The sequence below is a fragment of the Glycine soja genome, chromosome 20, assembly GCF_004193775.1.
Source record: "Glycine soja cultivar W05 chromosome 20, ASM419377v2, whole genome shotgun sequence".
NCBI lineage: Eukaryota > Viridiplantae > Streptophyta > Magnoliopsida > Fabales > Fabaceae > Glycine > Glycine soja.
This window is the reverse complement of record NC_041021.1, coordinates 46,587,988-46,610,834: the sequence shown is the minus strand read 5'-3', so window position 1 is coordinate 46,610,834 and position 22,847 is coordinate 46,587,988. Positions and strand designations below refer to the sequence as shown.

The 22,847-nt window shown below is 33.6% G+C and overlaps 2 protein-coding genes and 1 pseudogene across 6 annotated transcripts; 1 reads left to right on the top strand and 2 right to left on the bottom strand.

The window, feature by feature from the left end:
* Positions 1-332: 332 nt before the first annotated feature.
* LOC114402456 (non-lysosomal glucosylceramidase-like) lies at positions 333-11,548 on the bottom strand. Its single transcript, XM_028365027.1, has 18 exons — positions 11,041-11,548; positions 10,043-10,153; positions 9,806-9,862; positions 9,619-9,695; positions 9,341-9,440; positions 8,480-8,553; positions 7,653-7,762; positions 7,463-7,566; positions 6,785-6,838; positions 6,628-6,683; positions 6,501-6,539; positions 4,116-4,257; positions 3,813-3,997; positions 3,383-3,450; positions 3,129-3,201; positions 2,531-2,592; positions 1,195-2,401; positions 333-869 (listed from the first exon to the last, which is right to left on the bottom strand). The coding sequence occupies exons 1-18, from the start codon at positions 11,119-11,121 to the stop codon at positions 608-610; spliced, it is 2,862 nt and encodes a 953-aa protein (XP_028220828.1). The 5' UTR covers positions 11,122-11,548; the 3' UTR covers positions 333-607.
* Positions 11,549-14,342: 2,794 nt separating this feature from the next.
* On the bottom strand, positions 14,343-17,886 carry LOC114402720. 5 transcript variants are annotated; one of them, XM_028365382.1, is made up of 6 exons: positions 17,670-17,886; positions 17,470-17,578; positions 16,868-17,104; positions 15,115-15,175; positions 14,721-14,849; positions 14,343-14,629 (listed from the first exon to the last, which is right to left on the bottom strand). In XM_028365382.1, the coding sequence occupies exons 1-4, from the start codon at positions 17,756-17,758 to the stop codon at positions 15,152-15,154; spliced, it is 459 nt and encodes a 152-aa protein (XP_028221183.1). In that variant the 5' UTR covers positions 17,759-17,886; the 3' UTR covers positions 14,343-14,629; positions 14,721-14,849; positions 15,115-15,151. The 5 variants fall into 5 exon arrangements, 4 of the variants coding, with proteins under 4 accessions (XP_028221183.1, XP_028221182.1, XP_028221181.1 ...); XR_003664500.1 differs by having other exon boundaries at positions 14,721-14,992; positions 15,051-17,104; XM_028365381.1 differs by having other exon boundaries at positions 14,721-15,175.
* Positions 17,887-22,044: 4,158 nt separating this feature from the next.
* LOC114402172 lies at positions 22,045-22,561 on the top strand (annotated as a pseudogene).
* Positions 22,562-22,847: the final 286 nt, after the last annotated feature.

Below are 22,847 nucleotides of genomic sequence, written 5' to 3'. Positions count from 1 at the left end.
TAGTCAGAAAGCAATTTGTGGTACGCAGGAAGCAACTGCCCATAGACGGGAGCTGCTGTCTTGTTTACTCTTTTGTTTGATGTTTAATCTTTTTGAAAAAAAAATTGTTGATCCAAAAATAAATAATATTTGAAACGTTTAAAAGTAAAAAATAACCTGCTATCTTCATTCTCTTTTTATTAGAAGTTTGAGATCAAGAAGATCTCAAATATATCAAGCAATTGTCATCACATCCGGAACATATTTTCTTACTGTAAACCAAAAATGACGAATTACCATTGTAATCCACGTCATATATTTAACATTATTGTTGTTAATCATTTAAAAGAACATTTTAAAAGCTGGAATGTGCTAATTAATATTATATCTTGAGAGCTCAAATAAATAAGAATGTACAGTACAACAGTTACAGCAAAGGCCATAGAGTGGGTAACCTATTAAGTGGCTATATAAATTAAAAGTTACAATCGAACTCTGCTTATTTCTAAAACATTTTTCCCCAGACTTTGACCGCCATTATTAACAGCTTCTCTAGGTGAGGGTTGGGTAAGAAACAATGGGAAAAAAGTTACCTATACAAAAATTTTATGTTCTTACTTGTTAACTATCAGCAAGCACAATGAAATACAGAATTGTTAAAGCATCTTGCTTTTGTTGCAATCTTTCTCACACCTGTTTCATTATGAGAGTATCCTCCAATAACAGGAGATAAGTGGATTCTGTCCATGATATTTATTTTAGGGGCCTCAAGAATTGCCTTGGGCCGATTTATTGCATATTGCATGCCCCAAATAGCTAGGGGCCTCATATACATAAGGGACCTGTAGTGCCCATCCATTGTCCATGCCTCTGGTGTCTGAAACCAGTACCTGTCATGGGAGAGAAGGAGAATGAAGAATTTATTATTATTGAATAATAAGTATGAAATAGAATAACTGAAAATCTCTAGTATGTGAAGTGAAAACTGTCTTGTGAGTTAATTTCAACATCATGCATAGGAGTACAATATGCATGAAGTACACTTTTAATCTGATTGTATATTTCTGATATTAAGTTATTAACAAATATTCATTGGCATTGGAGTCTTTTTTATTCACACATGAAGAAATCCTATCCCTACTTGACAGACACAAAAAAGGAAGAATGCAGGTGACTCAAAAACACTTATGGATGACAGAGAGCATAAGCAGTTACCCATATCCATCTTCTGACCAGCCTGCTAGAAATATTCCCTCGGCAGTTGCGAAGGCCTCTTCTTCCATTCCCGCAAGTATCATTGTAGCAGCAAGACCATAGGTCACACCTGTCCATACTTCTCGAGACTGCATACAGGTCTCGTCCACCTTACCGTTGGGATGCATGCCATTTACAGCACCCATTCTGCCTCCTTTAACTTTCATTACATTGAAATCATAAACCTTCCGGAGAGCACTTTTGATTTTTGAATCCTCAAAAAGTGGGGGCAGTCCTGAGGACGCTGTATACCATTGCCCAGCCAATTGATCAGCTTGAATGGATTTACTGTTACCACTTGATCCACTGTCATAGTTAAAATACGTACCATTCCACAGTTTTTCTTCAAATGCTGGCTTAGCCTTCAAAAACTTCCGTTTGCATTTTTCCGCAAATTCTCTGTCACCTAAATCAAGGGCCATTGCAGCTGCAGCTTGTAGAGCAGCAAGCCAAAGACAACCACAGTAAGTGCTCACACCATGGACTGTCCATGTATCGTATGTTTGATCAGGGAACCCATCATTCTCAATAAGACCATCCCCATCTCTATCAAATTGTTCCATGTACTCCATTGCAGCACGGACAGCAGGCCACACATCCACTCCAAATTCCAAATCACCTGTGGTAGCAAAATCTCGATACACCTGAAGAACAAATTTTGGGTTCAGGTCCTTCCACTTGCTAGTATCATGGATGTTATAGGCATTCATTTCATGCCATGGATCATGTGTCCCCAAATCATGTGGCACTGCTCCATAAACCTTGCGAATGCCCCAGTTTCCCTCTGCCAGAAACTTTACTTTTCTTCCATCTTCACACAAGACAGCTCTAGCAAAGTCACGCTGTATATTTAATTCAATCTTAGGAAAGAGCTCAAGAAGGGCAAATGACGCATAGAAGTGCACATCATATGTGCACCACATGATATATTCCACTCCTTCCAAGTACAAGAACCTTCCAACATCAGCATCATCATCTCCAGATAGTTTTTCATCCGCAGGATCATGTCCTGTAATAACAGCAGAATCACAGGTACTATCCATTATACGCTCCACAACTGTCCTTTTTCTGTCACTCATTTTATCTTCAGTTTCTTTCACAACTGTATTTTCCAACTCCCTTACCCGATCCTGATCATTCCGCATATTCGAAGATAGCAAAGGAGAGTCTGGAAGAAAGATAAAAGCAGTCTTAATGATTTCATTAAGAAAAAACTGATAATAGGCATCTCCAATGACAAACCAGATGTTCATTGAAAATTAAAGTGCAATACAATATGCTTATAATTTATACATACCAATCCAAATTGTTCCTCCAGCAACAAGAAAGTAGAGTTCATTAAACAATGTAAATTTGTACCTGTATAAATAAATTTTAAATACATTATGTATTTTCACGACCAATACAAGCCACAATAAGAGTTGATTAGATAGAGGACAGTTTCATAAATCAAGGTAGACAAAGACATAGGAAAACTCTTGAAGAGACTACATGAGCATAAATGCTCAGTTCAAAGAATTTAAAAATAGAAATAACAGTATGTTTTACTAAATGACTGATTGATAACTGCTAACTTATAGGTCCCATAAACCCAACCGTTTTAACAAAGAAAACTGATTACTATAATGAAACATAATTTGGGTATGTCTTTGCTTGAAACATAATAGATACCATTTCTAGAACACAGTGAAGTTTTTTAACAAGTCTAAAATGCAAATCTTTGCACAATGAAAGTGCCAAAATCAGCTACGAAAAACCAAGTTCTGCTTTGTGTCTTGTAGTATGTCCTAGACTTTAAAATCTTCATTCTATAATAATAATCTGAAAATGACCAATAACACACAAAAAAATCCAGTGATACTTAAAAATACTATAGAAGTTAGACCGAGAATTACCATTCAGGTAGTGTCTCATCCTTAAGAATAGGATTCTGCCATTTCTCAATCTCTTCTTCCCACCGATTGTAATCTGTTGAGAATTTAAAATTTAATAAGGTCTTTAAATGCCACAGATGAAACCATCAATCACTTCAGAAACATTTGTATCTTTTTTTTTCCATCATCTTTTGAAACGTGATTAATATACAACAGCAATGCAAGTAAACCAAAGGCCTGGAGAATATCAATTTCAATCAAATCATACAACATACGTGTCAATGCATCATGGGCCAAGTCTGCCGCAGCTTTCTCAGAAGTCCCATAAAATTTTGTATATCTCCTGCAGTAAATGAATCGAGCAAATTTAATATGAGAATTTTATATGTTAAATCTGGTATGCACTACCTGTTTAAATCACAAGGGTTCTGTTGGAATCAGATGGGACAGATTTTAAAAATTTTCCGGTAAGCTTAGCTACTCAAAGGCACAGCTGCTCTACTAACAACTAAAAATATCATTCAAAATTTTGCTAAAGCTTAATGGCAACCTGTGTCACTTCATAAAAAGTAGTTAAACCATATCATAAATTAGTTCACTTGTTCAGGCAGGTATGTGCATACAACTATTATTTATTTAAGATACAGAGAAGTTGTTCGCAGATAAATTTAACTACTTAAAATATTTCTCGCACAAATTGATTACCTGTTGAAAGTGCTACCTTTCACAAACTTCACTTTTGGAGACGACCATGCAAGACTAAATGCAACAGTGCATTTTCCATGGGGCTCAACCCACATGGAAGCTGCAACAGCAGCACATAGTGTCTCTCCAGGCGATGAGGGCATGCTAGGTCCAGAATTGAAATTCTCCTGGTCAAATTGCCCATCCTTAAAAAACATATAACCACTTCAATTAGAACCAACCCCGTATACTTTCACCAAAAATATTTGAAATAATGAAACGGATCGTTTAGAAACCTAAAAAAAAAACAGGAGCAATCAGTACCTTCACCATTTTACTCCACATGCCTTTTGCAGTTGTGCTACTTCCTTCAGACAACCCAAAACTTGGCAAAACAGAAACATTAACATTCTGTGTCTCGCATGCAGCAATGGCAAAAGTAACAGGAGGGTTTCCTTTTGCTGTCCTGCAATATTGGAATGACCTTAATATATAGACCAAAATCATCATTTACATAGCAGTTTAGGAGACAGGAGAATTACAAATATATACATTCCCACCCACACACACATATCTACAAGCATGCAAACATGTCAAACCTGAATAGTGGAAATTGTAAACTCAAGTGTAGAAACTAAAATATTATTGCATAGTTAAAAGAAACTGATAGCATTAAAAAATTAAAATTTCTTAGTTCATTTTTTCAAGTTCATTGAAAAATCCCAAACCAGAAAGATAACCCAAAGTAAAAACAATCTTTTCAGAATAGTGTTTTCATTTTCATCTATTTTGGAGGTATGTTGTTAACCCACCTCACTAGCACAATTCCCTCAGTTTTACTAGGAATAATAACCAGAAGTTTATACTAGGAATAATACTACAGAAAGCTCCAATGTTGTCATTTTCCAAGGGAGATGATCAACCAATATTTTTATTTTTAAAGAATATTTTATCAGAAAAGAGTACAAAGAGTGAGGATAAGTCTCCAGCAAAAAAACATTAAAGGACTGATAAAAAGAAACAAGAAAAGGAATATATCAGCTCCAAAGAGTAGCTCAATTCCTTTTAAACCTTTTTAAAACACATAAACCCACACAAAACAACAGTGAAATGAGTGCTGCAGGGCTTTTTAATCCTTTCTTTTCCAAATCATGGATATTGTATGGAGAAAAAGTCCCCACAAGTATAGGGGCAAAAGAAGAAAAAAAATTCGTAGAAATAGCAAATATTTGTTCAAAATTGCCAACCCAATTCACAATGCAAGAGGAAATGGGTGTGTGGGAAGCTGAACTCTGACATAAAATTACACAATTGTAAAGAGCAAAGCTTTGTGTGTCCCTCGCAACTGTACCAGATCATTTATGTTAATCTCCATAAGTTCAGCAGTCAAACATAGACAAACTTGGGAGAGACCTCACTGTCCAAATAATATTCAGATTTTTTGTTCTGCCTGAGTTGTATTTTAATTTAATTGAGTTCTGATGGGCTGCTGATCAAGATACATGGGAGAGGAAAGAAAGATAAAAATGGTCCTAACAGTAGTAAAAGTCTGTTGGTGTGTAGAGAAGAGGAGGAAAAAGGGGGTGAAAGAGTGGAGAAAATGGTAAGAAGAGTTAGGGAATTGCCTAATTGTTGGAAAGCCAAGCTTAATTGTGGTCACCCCTATCCAAGCTCAGTTGCGGTTGCTTTGGGGGCTGCCTTAATTGCAGCTCAAGGGTGGTAATTTAGTCCCACATTGACTAGAGATATGGCTTAAATAAAGCTTATAAAGCTTGGACAGTCTTCACCTTACAAGCTGGTTTTGTGGGGTTTAATTAGGCACAAATCCAAATTCTAAGACTAGCAAATGTGATACCCGACTAGAGAAGATTGGAGGAAGAGAATATGACAATTATTATTATTAATTATACAGGCAAGGAATTGGAACTTGAGGCAGGTATCTGAGGATTTTGGGGTAGTGGAAGTGGGCATTTTTTCTTCTTTTCATAATCTCTATTCCGCTGTAATTGATTTCAACACATTTTGCTTTTGCTATTTCTACTGATGATTTTGGGTTCATTGAGAACTTTCTCTGTTGTAAGGAACTGAGCTCACGATGGATTATGTGTGTTAATTCTAGGTTTTAACTGGAAGTAATGTGCTGTATAGCATGAGTATAGTGATAATCACTTAACTGAGATAGAGTCACTGCATTGACACTCAAAAGGTGATAAATGAGAAAGGGCCCTCACATTTTTCTAGACATCATGTGTCTTCAAAAAAATAAATGGGTTGGAGAAAAGGCAGGGTACTAGATGCTGCAGAAATTTCTTTTATGTGGAGCTCTAATAAAAAAGCTTGCAAGAATTACAAGGTGATTCCAGAAGAAAGTCTCACTGCACAATGGGGTCTTGATCCTTAATGTTCATTTTAAGAACCATTATAAAATTTCAATCTTTTAAAATGATTCCTTTCTCTCTTTCTCTCATTATCATTAGCCTTAGACAAGCCAGGGAATGAGCTCTCAGAAAAAGTAGTAGTCTATAGGCCTCTAGGGAAAGGCATCTGTCTAGTTCATATCAGGCTCAACTTGTTAACAAAGATAAGCTCGAGCGCCTTTGGACTATTCAGAACCTTTAAGTGACTGACTTATTAAGCATTTGCATTTAAGCAATGAAGAGAAATCTGCAAACCAACCGTCATATATAGCTATAAGGTTTGATAACTTGCTTGTGATATAGAAGTACACCGGAGACTCCATCTTCAGCTCTATAGAAGGAAAAAAAAAGTTAAAATATTGTTTAAAGCTTATTCTATATAGAATCACACAGATATCAGATTAAAAGATTAAACTTACTTGAATGGTTCATTCACATGATCTCCTGACAAGTGTGAGCTTCCACCAATGGAATTCTGCAGATAATTAATATAGATGGTTATCCCCCTTCCACTCTCCCAAATATCTTTTTGTGACAAGTGAAAACAACACTTTTCAGAATAAAATAATGTCATACCGCCCAAGTAAACAAAAGGCTGACTTTAGCTCTTTCCTTACCAGTGTTCACCAACTACCAAAGAAACAAGTAATTTTTTTAATAAGCCTGAGAATATATATTACTTCGCATCAAAACACTGAAATTAAATATTGGATAATATGAAAAGAATGCACAATATGGAAACTCTAGGGTATATTAAGTTCTTCACCCACTTTGCTTAATGGAATTCCATTAAGCATGGCAGTTCAAATAATCACGGAGGGAGCTTTGGCTACCAAAGGAATTTGCCAAGATGGAAGGTGGCCCAATTCAACAAATGATTTGGAAATTGGAAAAAAGATTTCTCGAAAACATCTTAGAGGGGTGAAAAGAGTCAAAATCAAACTGAAGCCACTGATTTATGACAATAGCCTTATTTAATGCAACCAATCCAGTTTTTCATGAGAGAACCAAACATATACAGGTGAATTGTCATTTCATACGTGAGGACACTAAAGATTAAGCTAATTTGAAATAAATAAAGAAAAAATCCAATTAATGTTTTCAATTAAAAAGATAAACTGCAGCAACTAGTTTGTATTTTGTATAATTAGATATGTCAATAAAAGGGGAAAATCAAACAATAGGCAAGGAAATCAGCCATTCCCTTTTTTCACATACAACTTTAAGTAACAATAGTTAAAGAAAATTACACACCGTATAAACAAAAACAGCAGCTGGTAGACTGCTTTCTCTATAATTATGTGGTACGAATGGTGATATCTGCCGACACGATATTTTTAGTTCTGGGTCTGGCTCACCTGAGAATAAGAAAACAACTATTAAACAATAATTCATAATGATCATACACATTTAGCAAAGGAAGAACTACTATAAATGAAGATACCATCATAAACTGTCCAAGCTCTTGGAAACAAAGCGTGGTAGGTTGAGTGCTGGCCACTTAGATTCCAACCCCATGATGATATGCCCTGATCATCAGGTTTCCTGCTAGATCTGAAAAACAAATTAACATGAAAAATTGAGTTGATGTATATGTATCTAGATATATGAAATGCACCCGGAAAAAAAACCCTAAGCAGAATCTAGAATTCAGATTATACTCATTACCAGACAGGAAGAGTAACATTGTGCTAATTTGGCAACTAGGTTTCTTTTGTCAATCTACTCTTGGGTGTTAAATGGGTAGCAGTTAGCAGTATATTAGTCAAAGCTTTATAGAATATTGTGTTATGACCCTTCTTATTACTTAGGAACCATGTATGTATTCTGCCGAGCCTGGCAATTTTTTCATCATCAGAAACTTATCTCATAAATGACGATGGAAATATTCTGCAAAACAATTGTTTTTTTTTTCATTTATAACCTAGAACTTTGTTTAAGAAATAAAAAGGGCCAGTGAGACAATCATAGGACCGCAATGAAATTTCGACTGTCAAATAAGAGAAATTTTTGGGAAGAAATGACAGATATTAACTTATCAATCATTATCATCCAAGTGAACATCAGATAGTTATACTTATATGTAGGGACTGATAGGGTCTAACTGTACCAATGATATTTGCTATAACAACTGATTAGTATTCTCTTATTACAAGATAGTTGAAATATAAAGATTAATATGAACATGTAATTGATAAAAATGCCAGATAGTGTTTCTTAATATGTTTGCAAGATTGCTTGTTTTACAAACTTCTACACATGCCACCTTACCCTAAACCTTCATGCTGGCCAGGAGCCAAAACTGATGCAAAATTTTTGTTTCCTCCCTCTCTACTTATAAAAATCTGCAACAGAAGTAAATAAACCATATAATATGTATTATAAACCACAGTTCAGAATGGCCATAAACAGTAAACATCATTCTGGTTATAAGGTAAAACCTGAGGTTTTACTACAAGGTTCTAGTAAAATACATACAAAGTAACACCTAGTGAAACTAGAAACTAGGTTCCATACTTCTGTTTTCTTCTTTTATGGAAATAGCTCAGGGCTCTATCTCATCAAGTACATAACAATTGACTCATACTAATAGAGTTAAAATGCTCAAATACAAAACTCCAATCATATTTGATTAACTTCTATTTCTATTTCTTCTTGCACAGAAGCACCCTGGCTCCTCAAATCATCTGTCAGCTTTTTAGATTTATTCCAAATCATGATGAAATTCTTAACTTTTCTACATGATTAATTTGTGATCCTTATCAATATCATCATAACTTCAAAAATATACTTGTTATAATTGCGAGGTTCTGGGACACTACAAAAAATTCAGAATAAAACTTATCAATTAACAATATTGGCTCAATATTTGCTAACTCTGTTTTCAGATGGTTTACAGGGGCATCAAGATTCTTTTAATTGTCAAAGTACCTTTTTTTGCTGAACAACCAAACAAAGACCATTTGCAGAAGTAGTGTGTATATGCATAAAATACCATGATAAATACATTTCTGAGTGTTAAGATTCACATCGAGCACATCAGTGACAATCAGGGAAAAAATCAACACATTTAAAGCCATACAATTAAGAAGAATATAGCACATTAACAGTAAGTGGAAAAACAGGACTCACAGAGAACTGATTGGCCATGACTGGTGACGCTTCACATAAGCTAGGAATAATTTGCCATTGTCGGAACTCACCTCTAAATCCTCTTGATATGCTGCCACTCCTGTGTAGGTATATATGTAGTCATTAGTCATGTTCAAATCAATTCAAGAAGAAAAAGGTTTTGTTGTTCTAGAAAATTAATAAAAAAGGTCAATGGATAAACACATTAGTAAAGAATGGTATACAGGATTAGCAAGTCAGGAAATTAATTGGTAGCTTTCAAATGAATCAAATCATACCCCATCCCTCCGAGTGGGACTCCTTGAGATGCAGATGGCTTGCAACTTTCTCGAGTGAAAGGATCAATAGGTGCTTTCTGCAGAAATGAGGCCAAAAAAATGAATCCTAAGGTTCAACATACTAATCTAATGTGCCCACACATAGAGCAATAAATGACCAAAAAATGAAGTAGAATTTGAAATCTACCCTTCCATGAGAAGCCTCTTCCCTAACATATGACCAAATGCGTATACCTAATCGAACCTGGAATTTTAAAACACAATAGACAATCAGAAGAGATAGAGACATGAACTTAAAAATAATTAACAAAATAATAATAAAACTATCTTTATAATTTATATGTATACACAAAGGATTCCCATCTATTAAATCGGTAAATCCTTGTTGTCAGTTGTTGGTTTGGGAAAGAGAAAAATCACTTGCCATTTTTATAGCTTCCATAAAAGTTACTCTAAATTCTTTAAGAAGATTGGCATGGCTGTTCAATCTTCTTCTCCAAGCTTGTTCAGGAGGAGCAGAACTATCATAATCAAACTGCAAAAACCCAGGTACACAGATTACATCAAATGTAATCAACTAACAATTACACATGTCAATGCAGCACCAGCCGTTAGATAAGCGACAGTTTTCAATTTTTATTTAACTCGTACTCTCTTTCCTCCTTATTTTCTTCATCATTTAGGGTCTTTTGGATAATCTTATCCAGAATAAGTTCTAGGAGAAGAAAAAATAAAATGAACTTCTCCATAAGCTCAAATTAACTTATGCACAAATTAATTTATAAAAAATCTTTCATATTTTAGAGAAGCTTTATTAGAGAGCTTCTACAAATTAGCTTATGCATAATCTAAGTTCATTTCATTTTTCTCGTTTTCTTTTCCTAGAAGTACTTCTAGATAAGCTTACCACAAAAGGCGCAAATGTATGATTTTCAGATATCACAAAAGGCGCGGCAACATCACAAGACCAGGACGCCAGTTCACCAAAAACGAAGAACAACTTAATAAATAAATAAAACACCATCGAAATTTGAAATGGATTCAGTCATCAACAAAAACAAAATCGCAGCATGTCGCTCAGCTAATTAACAGTCTTCGCTTAATTCACACCCTCCTTCTTCCTTCTCTTTTTCTTCACCACAAATATTTAAAAATTAAAATCACATGCAAACACAAAGTTCAGATATCACAAAAGGCGAGGGATCATCATAAGACCAAAACGTCAATTCATAAAAAACGAATAGCAACATAATAATAATAACAACAACAACTAAAAAGAAATTAAAACACCATCGAATTTCGAAATGAATTAGTTATCAACAAAAACAAAATAGCAGCCATGTCAATCAGCTCCAGAAGAATCGGAACAACCAAACAGGACGAAGAAAACAAAAATAAGAAACAAGAAATTAAGTTATATACCAGCTGCAAAGTGGATTTACTGATATACTCCTGAGGAGGCCACGAATTTTTTCTACAATGAAAAATGTTGCCGCTAACCATGTTTCCACAACAAAGAACTCTCTCGGAACAACGAGAGAGATCAACCGCGAAAAATAAATAAGGCAAACGAACGAACGAGCTCGTAGCTCTCCAAGATCTCGCTTACAACGCGATGATAAAAAAAAAAAAAAAAGAGTGTGCGTGCGTGCGTGTGAGTTTGAATCTGGAGTGAAACTGTTGAGAAGGAGATCGAATATCTCGTGATTGATCGGGAGATTCGATTCGTTATGGTGCGGAACGGAGCGAAATCGAATGATGCGCGGCGAAACGAGAAAACGCCGCCTGTACCACCGAGTCACTTACTCGCTCCTTGGAATGCTAACTCGGATCGACAGGGGAGAAAGAAAGAAAGGAGAGAGAGAGAGAGAGTTTGAATTGAAAAACAACATGTTCTGGTGGCCACTCTTTAATGCTTTTTTTTTTCTCTCTCTCCTAATAATTATTTAAATTTTGTGCTCGTAAAGTAAAAGTATATATATATTTGGTGGTGAACAACTTTCGTTTGGATTGAAGTGTAAAATCCACCAATTTGTCGATTGTCATTTGTCGGTCTCTTTCACTTGATCGCTTTTAAATAACGGTCCACCTTGATGTCGGTCTCCTCGGCTATACTTTTCGTATTTTTCCTCTTGGATTATTTAATCATTTAATGCTAATATAATATACATATATTATTACTGGGTGCTCATGGTAAATAAATAAAAAGCGTGCACACATATTTGGAAACACGTTCCTAACACAGTTTTTTATTACGTTAAGTGATTAAGTCAATAGTAGACGCTGTTGAAACGTGAAAAATAACATGAAATGTGCCTTTGGTGACCAAACAACGCACTCGATGCGTCTCCGCCATGCGACAAGGTGATTCTATCACGGAAGGGGTCAAGGGGCGGTTGCTACACTCTTTTCATCAGGAGAGGATGGGGGAAACGCCAACCACAATTTATAATTCGTTATCTTACTAGTATTTTAATTTTTATAATTTAATAATTATTTATTTGCATATAAAATTATAATTATCATTATAGTTATACTCCTATTTCACAATTAATAAGTATTTTTAAATGTTTAAAAAAAAAGTATTTTTGAAACTTGTTCTTATCATATTTGGAAGAATTTTCTTACCGTGACCTCTTCAGTAAGCCCCTTTTCTAGTATCATGACGGAACATACTTGCGAAGACATCTCCTAATAAAATTAAGTAGTTAAGTTAAGATATAATAATCTTTATGGGTTTATAGGTCATTTTAATCTTTATGTTATATAAATCAATAAATATATAGTTGAGTTTATTGTCTATCCATTTTGATATTGACATTTAATTATAACTATTATTTGAATTAATTTAATATAATTATTTTAAAAGTCAACAAATCTATTATATATAATAAATTATAATTAAATAATTATATAAAAAAGTATATTATTATTAATTTATAACTCTTTTTTCTTATATAGTTTCTCTCTTTCCTGATTTATCCTTATCAAATCCTCTAATTAGCAAGTGACTTACTAGACCAGCCACCGAGTACATAAACTGAGTCCGAGAAAACTTATTATAAATTAATATTTTTATATATATAAATTATTATCGAACTGCGAAACCGAACCTACTCGTTAGACCTTCTTTTTCTGGATATCTATACGCGTGTTGGTGGAACTTGTTAATCTTCACTGTTCTATCTTTCCGTTTCCATTTTGCAAGATGCTTTTGTACATATACATTATTGTTTAATATAGTTATTCTAATTTGTATAGAGAGGGATTTTCATTTCTTTCAATTTTTAAATTTTGGTTTAGTTTTACATTTTTAATTGAATTAGATGATCACTACTAAATATTATCATTTTTCACCTCATCAGTCATGACGTCTTATCTCTCTCACTCGTCTGATCTCATTTCCCATATTCCCTTTTCCCTGCGGCTGTGAGTATCTTATTTCGACATCATGGTCAGGTTTATTCCCTCCATAATTTAAGTGGAAGTAGTTAATCTCGACAGATATGCTCTTTTGTTTTATTTTTTCAAAGCCATCGATTCTTTGAAAGTTATTTTAATTTTTTATTATGAATTTATAATGTAGAATTTTTAGTTAGGTTGGTTAAATAATGCTTTAAACTTCGTCATTTAGAATTCCTTAAGAAATTGGGGAGTTAAATTAGAAAATTCAAAAGTACGGGACTACTTGTTGTTTTTTCATATTCACCAAAAAAAAAGTTGTTTTTTTCATGACAATAGAATGATGCAAAAAAAATATATATACATTGCTAGTATAAAAAAATTATACTGTCAATTAACAAAAAATATGATAAATATAATTTTAAATTAATTGTAATAAAAAATTCAACAAACTAATCTTACATACATATACTTTTTTGATAAAATCATGCATACATATACTATTTACTAAAAAACTGTAACTCAACCGTGTGAACATTTGGAAAAAAGATCTGCCCAAAATTGATAGCTATTGCGCAGTTTTTGGTCTAAAGAAACATATTTTCTAAGTTGCATCCAAGCACCCTCTCTACACAAAAGCAATAAGAAACTAGATCAACCCATGACTTCTCGTGAACATTCTTATCAAATATCGTTTGGTGACTTTAAAAATAATAAATTACCAACTTCAAATCAAGTTTGTTAAAACAGATTGCTTAAAAGGTTGACTCCTTGATCTCAGACCCATCAATGTTTCAAAGGGTTGAGTTTGCATTCCCAGTTACTTGTGGATTCATGTATATTTTGAACAGTTTTATAATATTGATTGAGATTTTAAAGCTCATAGGCACCATGCTCAGAAGAATTTCACAAACGTATCAACTATACTATACCACCAAATTTGTTACTCAACGATAGACAAGAAAAGCAAAACTGATTACTATCCCTATCAGGCAACATTTTTTATTTTACAAGAGTGGAAACAAACTGAATACATAAACTCGTGTTACTGGCAATTCCAAATATATACACCGGCAACATTTTAAAATATATACATCGCAAAAGTTTTAAAGAATGATTTTAACCTTTACAGGATTCTGTTCGGAGTGACCTTCAAGCATACCACCAAGTCATCTCTCTACCAATAATGACAATTACACGGCACCATAGACAAACTGTGCTTAATTCCAATTCCTTTTTAAAAAATTATTAGAACCGTTAACTTAAACTTCTTTTTCAAATAACGTAAGGCATGAAGGCATCTAACATTTTGAGCATATGCCTTGAAGTAAACTAATTAAATTAAAGTGCAATTCAGATATCTACATACTTTAAGTGACTTTCTTGTCAACATGGAGTAATGAGTTTAGGAATGCATTGATGTCAATGTTATACCAAGGGACATGGTACAAAATTCCTCACTAACATACAAAATGTCTAAATCAATGCCAATCTATTATTCCACCAAGCGTGGTGGATCCCACCCCCTCCCATACTTCATCACTGAAGCCCAATTCCTCACTATCAACACCTTCCATGTCGTAATCCCACCAGCCAGGGCCATTTGCATCTGCTCATGAAAAAAAACATGTAAATAGTAATGTTTAAGATTTCGAACTCATCGTCTACAACACAAAAATATGAAAACATGTAAATCATACAGTGATTATAATGAGGTCTTGGCTTTTTGTTGCTAGTGTCATTTCCAATTTGTCCTTTTTTTGGCTTCAACTTTGATGCTCCTCCAAGAACTACCACATTGTTTCGTGCAGTTTGGCTCTCATCTGCACCTGTGAACATATGGAATAAAGAGTGTCCAGAGAGGAAACAGAAAATGCTATGAAATGAAAAAAGAAAAACCTTAGCAGAAAAGGACTAGCATGTCTTTATATTGATCCAGAGTTCTACAGTATTTGATTGTTCAATTGGAAACCTTATAGTCTTTATGTTGGCACTTGAGTTCTACAGTATTTGATTGTTCAATTGGAAACCTTATAGTCTTTATGTTGGCACTTGGCAGTTTTTCAAAGAACTGTAAACAGAGAAAGGTAGTACCTGTTTATCTTATGTTTTAACTTCTGTCCATTCAATCTCAAACCTCCGTAGCAAATGGCTTCTGGATATATATTTTCAGGCAAGTTAATACATTCATATCAATTATCCAATAACGGTAGATTCCTCTGGGTGAAAAGTGAAAACTATAGTGATGAAATAGTTATGATCAAAACTCAAAATCATGCCAGCAACCAAGGCAAACGAAACAAGTTTCCAATCCTTCTATTTCTAGGTGTTTTACCACGAATCACAACACCAGTCTTGATAGGAAGCTACTGGTAAATAAAGGAGACTAGAATAGAGAAGAGAGTAACAGGGAAAATATTCTATTCGGATAACTCTTTTTCATGTCCTGACACAATGCGGTACCCTCCTCTAAATAGCCCAAACAGCTGCCCACAAATAATAACCATCTTACTTTTAGGGAATTAAAAGAAAGACAAAATAACATGTAGTGTAAATATATTAAACTCATCCAATAAAATTCTTAAAAGAAAGACAAAATAGCAGGTGCCCACAAATTCTTAGCATTTTTTAACCTAGCTGATCCCATCCTATCAAAGCTAGACACAGAAGAAAGGTGTTTTCGCATTAGACAGCCTTCTCAATCAGAATAAATACACAGCTAACACTGTATTCAATATAGATAACAATCTTCCTCTAATCCTCTCAATATTGTACTATATTACCTCTGTTCAATGTTAATTGTTGTTTAAAGTTAATGCACATAGATTAAAGAGCGTCTAATGGATGTGCAATATTGTTGTATTTAGACTAAAATATTTTTATTAAATAGTATCTCATTAGTTGTGATAAATTACTATTGTAACAAATTTTAAATACGAGTATATGTGAAAAACAATAATTAATAATACTTCGAGAATTCTATCCAAAAAAAATAATACTTCGAGTATGTAAAATATCAATAATTTTTTTAAAAAAAAAAACTAAGACTAAAAACATCAATAGATATTGAACAGAGGTAGTAATTCATAAATAGTCAGTCAAATAGAAGTGATCGACTATAAAAAAATATTAAAAAAAATACTTGTCAAAGTCTCAGTTAAAAGCAGTGCAAGGTTACGTTTTCACTTCTCACCAAACTCAGGCTGACCAAACAGAAAACTTAAGTCACGCTACATAGCAAAGTTCCCAAAGAAATCCCAATGACACAAATAAGGGGGAAAATGATGAAATCAGAGACTCATTATTGCATTGTATAGATTTCACATAGTAAAGTTCCGAAACGAATGCCCATGACACGAACAAGGGGGGAAATGATGAAATAAGAGATCCATTGGTACTTGATTTTTCCAAAGATGTATTCAAAGAGGATGTCAGTATAGATTTTAGGCAACATAAGTTTCTCCATAAGCATTTTTAAGAAAAAATGAACGAAGCTTTTTTATACGCTAAAAAATTATCTTATAGAAAAACTAATACGATAGAATTTTTATAGATTAATTAGCATAAGTTAATTTTAACTCATAGAAAAACTCATTTCATTTTTTTTTCTTATATTTTTCTCCTGAAAGTGCTTATGGATAAAAGTGCTTATGACATCAATAATTTTTTTTAGGCAAAGAAGCCATTTTGCAACAACTATTGAAGAAAGGATCAGGCAATAATCCTGTAATTGGAAAAACCGTTTGGAAATTCCAATCAGAATATTGAATAGCAAAATAAATGTAAATCGGTAATTTTAACTTATAAGAAACCCCAGGTCAAACTTATTAGGATGGGGAAGACAAACCTTCAAACGGAATTTTCCTTTTCTTTGACTCTTGATATCATCCGCAACTGACTTTTCTAATTCACCAACATCAATTTGATCAATAAAGTCTCCTTTGTCCTCTTCAGTGTGCTTGAAGCTTTCAAATATCACCTTATCATCACTGCCACCATTTTTCTCTTTTTCAACTTCCTTCACAGCTTCACCCTCCTCACCTCTTCTTAAACCCAGCGGTGACAGGAAAGGCGTCGATTTCCCCTTCAAAAAAAATTAGAGAATTTTATCACAAAAAAGAAAAACACACTTCTTATTATTCCTTCTTAAAATTATATGACACGAGCAAATTATCAATTAAGTATTATTTTTTCTTGTGAAAAAATATTTCTATCTTCTATCGAGCTGGCTAAAATTATTGTATGCAACAAATGTCTTATTTCAATTATTTAACATAATTGCATACTCCCTACGCTGAATTCGAGATTATTGATTAAGCTAAAACAACGGCACTTGGTGGTACAAATTATCGGTTGATGATATAACTTTACCATTTCATTTTAATAAACGGAAACAAAATTATTAAACAAAAGAAAAAGAACAGGAAAATGATAAAAAATAAAAAATACCGGAACCGTTTGAGGAGATTTTTGCAGCTTGAGGTTGAGGAAGTGTGAAAGCGAGGGATGCGCGGTTTCGCTCTTGCGTAAAGCTTGATTTCTCTCGTTTCTTTCAGAACTGTTTCCAGCAAAAAAGCGTCATCACAAATCAATCGATTGATTTTATTTTACTTTTTTTTAAACTAAGAAATTAAAAAGAGATGGCTTACGGAGGATAGCGTGGTGAGAGATTGCGGAACGTTGAAGCAATGGTTCGCTGCCCGAAAACCCTAATCGGCGTTTGGTTTTTTGAGTTCATTGAATTCGTGATTTGAGTGAAACGACCAGAACACGGGAATTTTAATTCGTTTTTTCTTTTCTTTTCAATTAAATAAATGGAAGGGACGAGTAAGAGTAAGTGAGTTTTGGTGTTTCAGTTTCGGTGTTTGTTTGACACTCGTGAAAGTTTTTTCCGGGAAAGGGGAAGGTTTTGTTTAGTTTTGTAAAATTCAAAATTCTTTCTGTCCGCGCCAAAAAAAAAGTGGGCTTAGTATTTGAACCATAACTTCCCCGAATGGCCCATACGCAGGAAAAAATACTATTAAGATTTTAGTCTTGTTTTTATTTCTCATAGAAAATAACTAAATAAACAACAAAAATTTCAAATATCTCACCTATAACTTATTATATAATTATAGCATAATATATCTTTAAATATAAATTATTATTAATAAATTTACATGACTTGATAGTAATACTGTAGGTTTACTTCGTTGTTTTTTTGCTCTTATGGGTTTGGTTGATGGCCTCCCTTATTTTTATTTTTATTTTCGTTTTTAATGATATTTAGATGTGTTGCAGATTATTGCTAGTGTCAAGAATGTCAACTTTGTTAGGATTCCGGATTCTATTATGATACTTTTGCATGCATTTTTGCTTAAAAATAATAATAATATCTATATAATTTTATTCAAACAATTACTAAAAATATGTTTAATTTAATATGTTTTTATAAATAAGTGTAAGTTGTATGATAATTTTATAAAGTTCAAATAATCAATTTAGTCATTTATTTTATTTTTCTAGTTCAGTTTGATCCTTTATCTTTTAAAAAATTCATTTTAATCATTTTATCTTTTTAAGTTGATTCAAAATGATTCTTTCATCAATTAAAAATTAACATTATCAATGATATTCAAATACTAGCGGCTAAAAACTGCAACAAAACAAAAAAAATAAGAAAAAGCCCTCACTCCTAGCAAGCTCTTGACAAAATTCACAAACCCAAATCCCCTTACAGATCAAACATCCCACAAACCGCACAAGCAAATCATAAACCATTTTCAAACTCAAGTTTTGCTGGGAAGATTTAAAGCTTTTAAACATGTTTTCTGGCAAGGATTCGACGGTTGAGCTGGATTTGGTGATGTTTCCAAATTTGAAGAAAATCATCGCCTACAAGGCCTCAACATTGACTCCACCATCAAGCACATTGTTGATCGCATTGGTTAGTTCCTCCGCCAGAGCAAGCTCAAGGACATCATCGAAATCCCTATAGAATACTTTTGATAAACCTTTTTGTTTTTTCTATCAAGGTAGTTAGAAACAATTTCAATTTTCACTTAAAACTTTTAGAAGTAAAAAAGTGAAAATTGAAATTGTTTCATTTTTTTAATTCTTTAAAAATAAGGTAAAAAAATCATGAAAATCAATTTTTTGGTTTCGATCTTGCTTCTTTTTGTTTCTCTTAACAATAGAACCCCTCTCATTTCCGTGCACCTCCCTTTCTTTATTCATATCATCATCATTTTCTCTCTCTTACACTTTTCACTCATTTCCTCATTGTTCTAAAACCTATCATTTTCCTGTACCCTTGTAGCACTCAATCATGGAAGGAGATTGAGGTTAAGGAAAAATGTTGATCTCTTTAAAACTCTTTATTTGAGCTTTTTGAGGTAAAATCTAAAATCCATTGACATATATGAGCATTTTTATGACAGAGTAATAATAGATTTTGTGTGAGGTGTTACAATGTTAATTGTTAATATTATTTGTGTTCCCTCGATAACCTAGGAATGTTAAATTTGAGGATTTTATCTAAACTTTTATTATCTTTCTCATAATGCCTAAATTCATTTGCCAATAAGGTGGTTGTTTCTCCCGATGGCATTGGACGACATTGATTCAATTCTCTTTGATTGTGAGTAGCTAATCTACTTAGTGGCATTTTTAATTGTTTTTAGAAGCAAGTAAATTTTAAAGTAAGCTCTTTTTGGTGATTACGATTTCCATGAGCACTTGAGAATGTAGTATAATATTTATTTTACTTGGTTGGAACCTGATTCCTTGTGATCTTTAATAGTTTGATAATGTAATTTAAATGTGAAATCGGTTTCCTATTGTGGATTATGTGAATGGTTATCGTTTGTCACAATGAAGAGATAATGTAGCATATTTTACCGTTTACTACAACGAAGAGATAATGTAGAGAAATTTTTTTGTTTTCTATAATGAAGAGATGTGGCATGTTTTTCTGTTTACTACAACAAAGAGACAATGTAGTGTGTTTTTATTTTTGTTTGCCACGACGAAGAAATAACGTGTTTTTTTTTTTAAAAAAATGGAGTAAAGTTTGTTGTTCTTGATTTTGACTTTATTATATTTGTAATGAATTTCAAGGGAGTAAATATTAGTTTTCATGAAAGCAAGTTATATTTATTTTTGCTTTTATTACATGTCACTTTAATTATTTTTGAATAAAAAAACGTATGTTGTGTTTGCTTTCCCTTTCCTGATCACTTTGTATTTTATGCTATCACTAAGTCTTCATGACTTACTTTTTTCTTTCATTTCTCCCCCCCCCCCCCTCCAAGATAAACAGGTGGTCGAGTAGTTGACTTCCTGAGATTTGTTGTCTTATCCAGGATTTTGGTCATCTTTTGGTAGGCCTCCATTGCATATGATGAAGATTATATTTTGATAACTCCAGGAAAATACAGCTATAGGGATAAGAGTAGTAACGAATATAGAGAAAATCTATTTATTTTGAGATGTAGATGGTCCTACCTTACGGATATGTGATAACTGTGAAATATGAGTTAATTTGATAGTCAATTCTGACTAATAAATGAGTGTAATTTCTTTATTTCATTATTGTTTTTAATGAAATAATAAAGAAATTAACATCTTTGTTATTTTTGATTAGGAAAAGTCAAGAGAAGAAGAAATCAAGTGCTTTAAAGGGGAATTGAGACAAAAATTGAAAGAAAAAACCTTGAAGAAAAATGAAAGAAGTGGACAGCTCACTTAGCGCGCCACCCAGGCTTAGCGCGTGCCCATGCTTAGCGCGAAGTTCAGGGGAAAAGCTCGCAATGAAGCCCAAAGGCGCGCAAGAACTGGCACTAAGCGCAAAGTCAACGTAAAAATTAAGCTACCTGAAGCCTATATAAGGTGGAGGAAGCAGAAGGGAAAGATACACCGAGTCTCAAAGCTATCCAAAGCCTGGGCCTATCCCTTAGGGGAAACCCTCTTTCTTAACCATTATCCCTTTTCTTGCTATTAGTCATCCAATTCCTTCTTCTATTAGTCTCTAAAGTTTAAACCCTCTTATCGGTATGAGAGGCTAAACCTCCTCTGTTGGAACCTAACAGCCAATGCCCTTGTAATGTAACAACTTTTCTTATCTATTAATGCAATTTCAATTTCTATTGTCTCTTTTATGCTCTTCATCTTTATTGTGTGGTTTGACCATCCATGCATCTGCTTTTTAGGGGTTATAATGTCTAAAGCATTGGGAAAGGGCATCTCAACAATGCATTACTAAGGATACATTGACTTTGTTGTGCCTTTGCATACATCTACACACTAAATGCAATTTATGATTCAATCTTTGCAAAGAGATTTGGAAAAGAGAATGCATAAATTAAGCTCTTCATCATGAGGGATGAGGGTTGAGTATCCTAGCAGATGTGGGTGGAAATTGGAAAAGCAGTTAATAGAGAAAAACACTAATAGTGCATCAAGGGTAGTTATGCATGCTAGATCCCAACATAATTGCATTCTGAAGTCATCTTTTGCACTCATCTTGTTTATTTTATTATTCTTATTTTTAAATTCAATTTCTTCCTTCCTTCTTATTTTTATTATACTTTTTTTTCTCTTGCTTACAAATTGAGTATTCATCAACGCAAGTCCAAACAAAGTTCATGTGGACTCGACATTGAGTCTTTTGTTTTAATCTTTACTATTTGTGATAAAATTAATACACTTGTCAGTTAACAATGTGCTAATGATGTTTTGAGATGCTTTGATGATTATTTTTTATAAGCTATATTACTACTAGTTGATATTTTGGATATTATGTCAAAGGCCTATGTCCTGACATATGGCATTGATACTTGACTATTGGGTCTGAATGTGTGTGTGTGTATGGATATATGATATGTTTTTTTTTCATAGGTTAGTCAATATTTGATTTATCCTATTTTTAGGGAAAATTTTGCTGGATTTTTCTATAATCCCTTTAGGTTGGTATATTATTTGTGTTTTAGTGTGAGGTATTATTAGGCTAGCCAGACTAAGGAAATCATAATTTATGCGATGATCATGGTCCAAGTGTGGGTTGTGACACTCTCCCTTGGGATCCCCCTCTCGGATCTCAACGCCTACCCCGTCGTTGATCTCTTCATCGACGATGTCGATGAGGCCAACCCTTTCCTTAGCATCATCAAGGGTTGTGGTAGGTGCCTGTTGCAAGAAAAAATGGTCATGGATGTCTCACGTTTGTAAGAAGTTCATCTTCATTGTTGACGAGTTCAAGCTCGTCAACTATTTGGGGGGTAGCAGGTTGGCCATGCCCGTTGAGGTCATTCAATTTTGTTGGAGGTTCACTGTGGTGAGGTTACACAAGCTTTTTGAGGAGGCTGGGTGCGTTGCAAAACTTAGGACTTTTAGGAAGAAAGAGAAGCCTTATGTCACGAACAATGGAAACTTTATTGTGGGTTTGTATTTCAAGAGGAGTATTGGGGATTTGAAGGTTGCTAGTTATGCAATAGTGCAGCTTACTGGGGTTGGGGATTTGAACCATCTTTTTCCAAATATTGTGTTGCTTATGCTTGGTTAACATGATCTTGTGTGGATCAAATGAGAGAGAAAATGAACGAGAAATCATGAAGGAATGAGTCATTGATGATTTTTTATTTTGTGATAGTTTTTAACCACTAGTATTTGAATATCATTGACGATGTTAATTTTTAATTGATGGAAGAATTATTTTGAATCAGTTTAGAAAGATAAGGGACTAAAATGATTTTTTTAAAAGATAGAGGATCAAACTAAATAAAAAAATAAGATAAAAGGCTAAATTGATCATTTGGCCTTTTATAAATATAGAAAAAATGGTTTTGCTA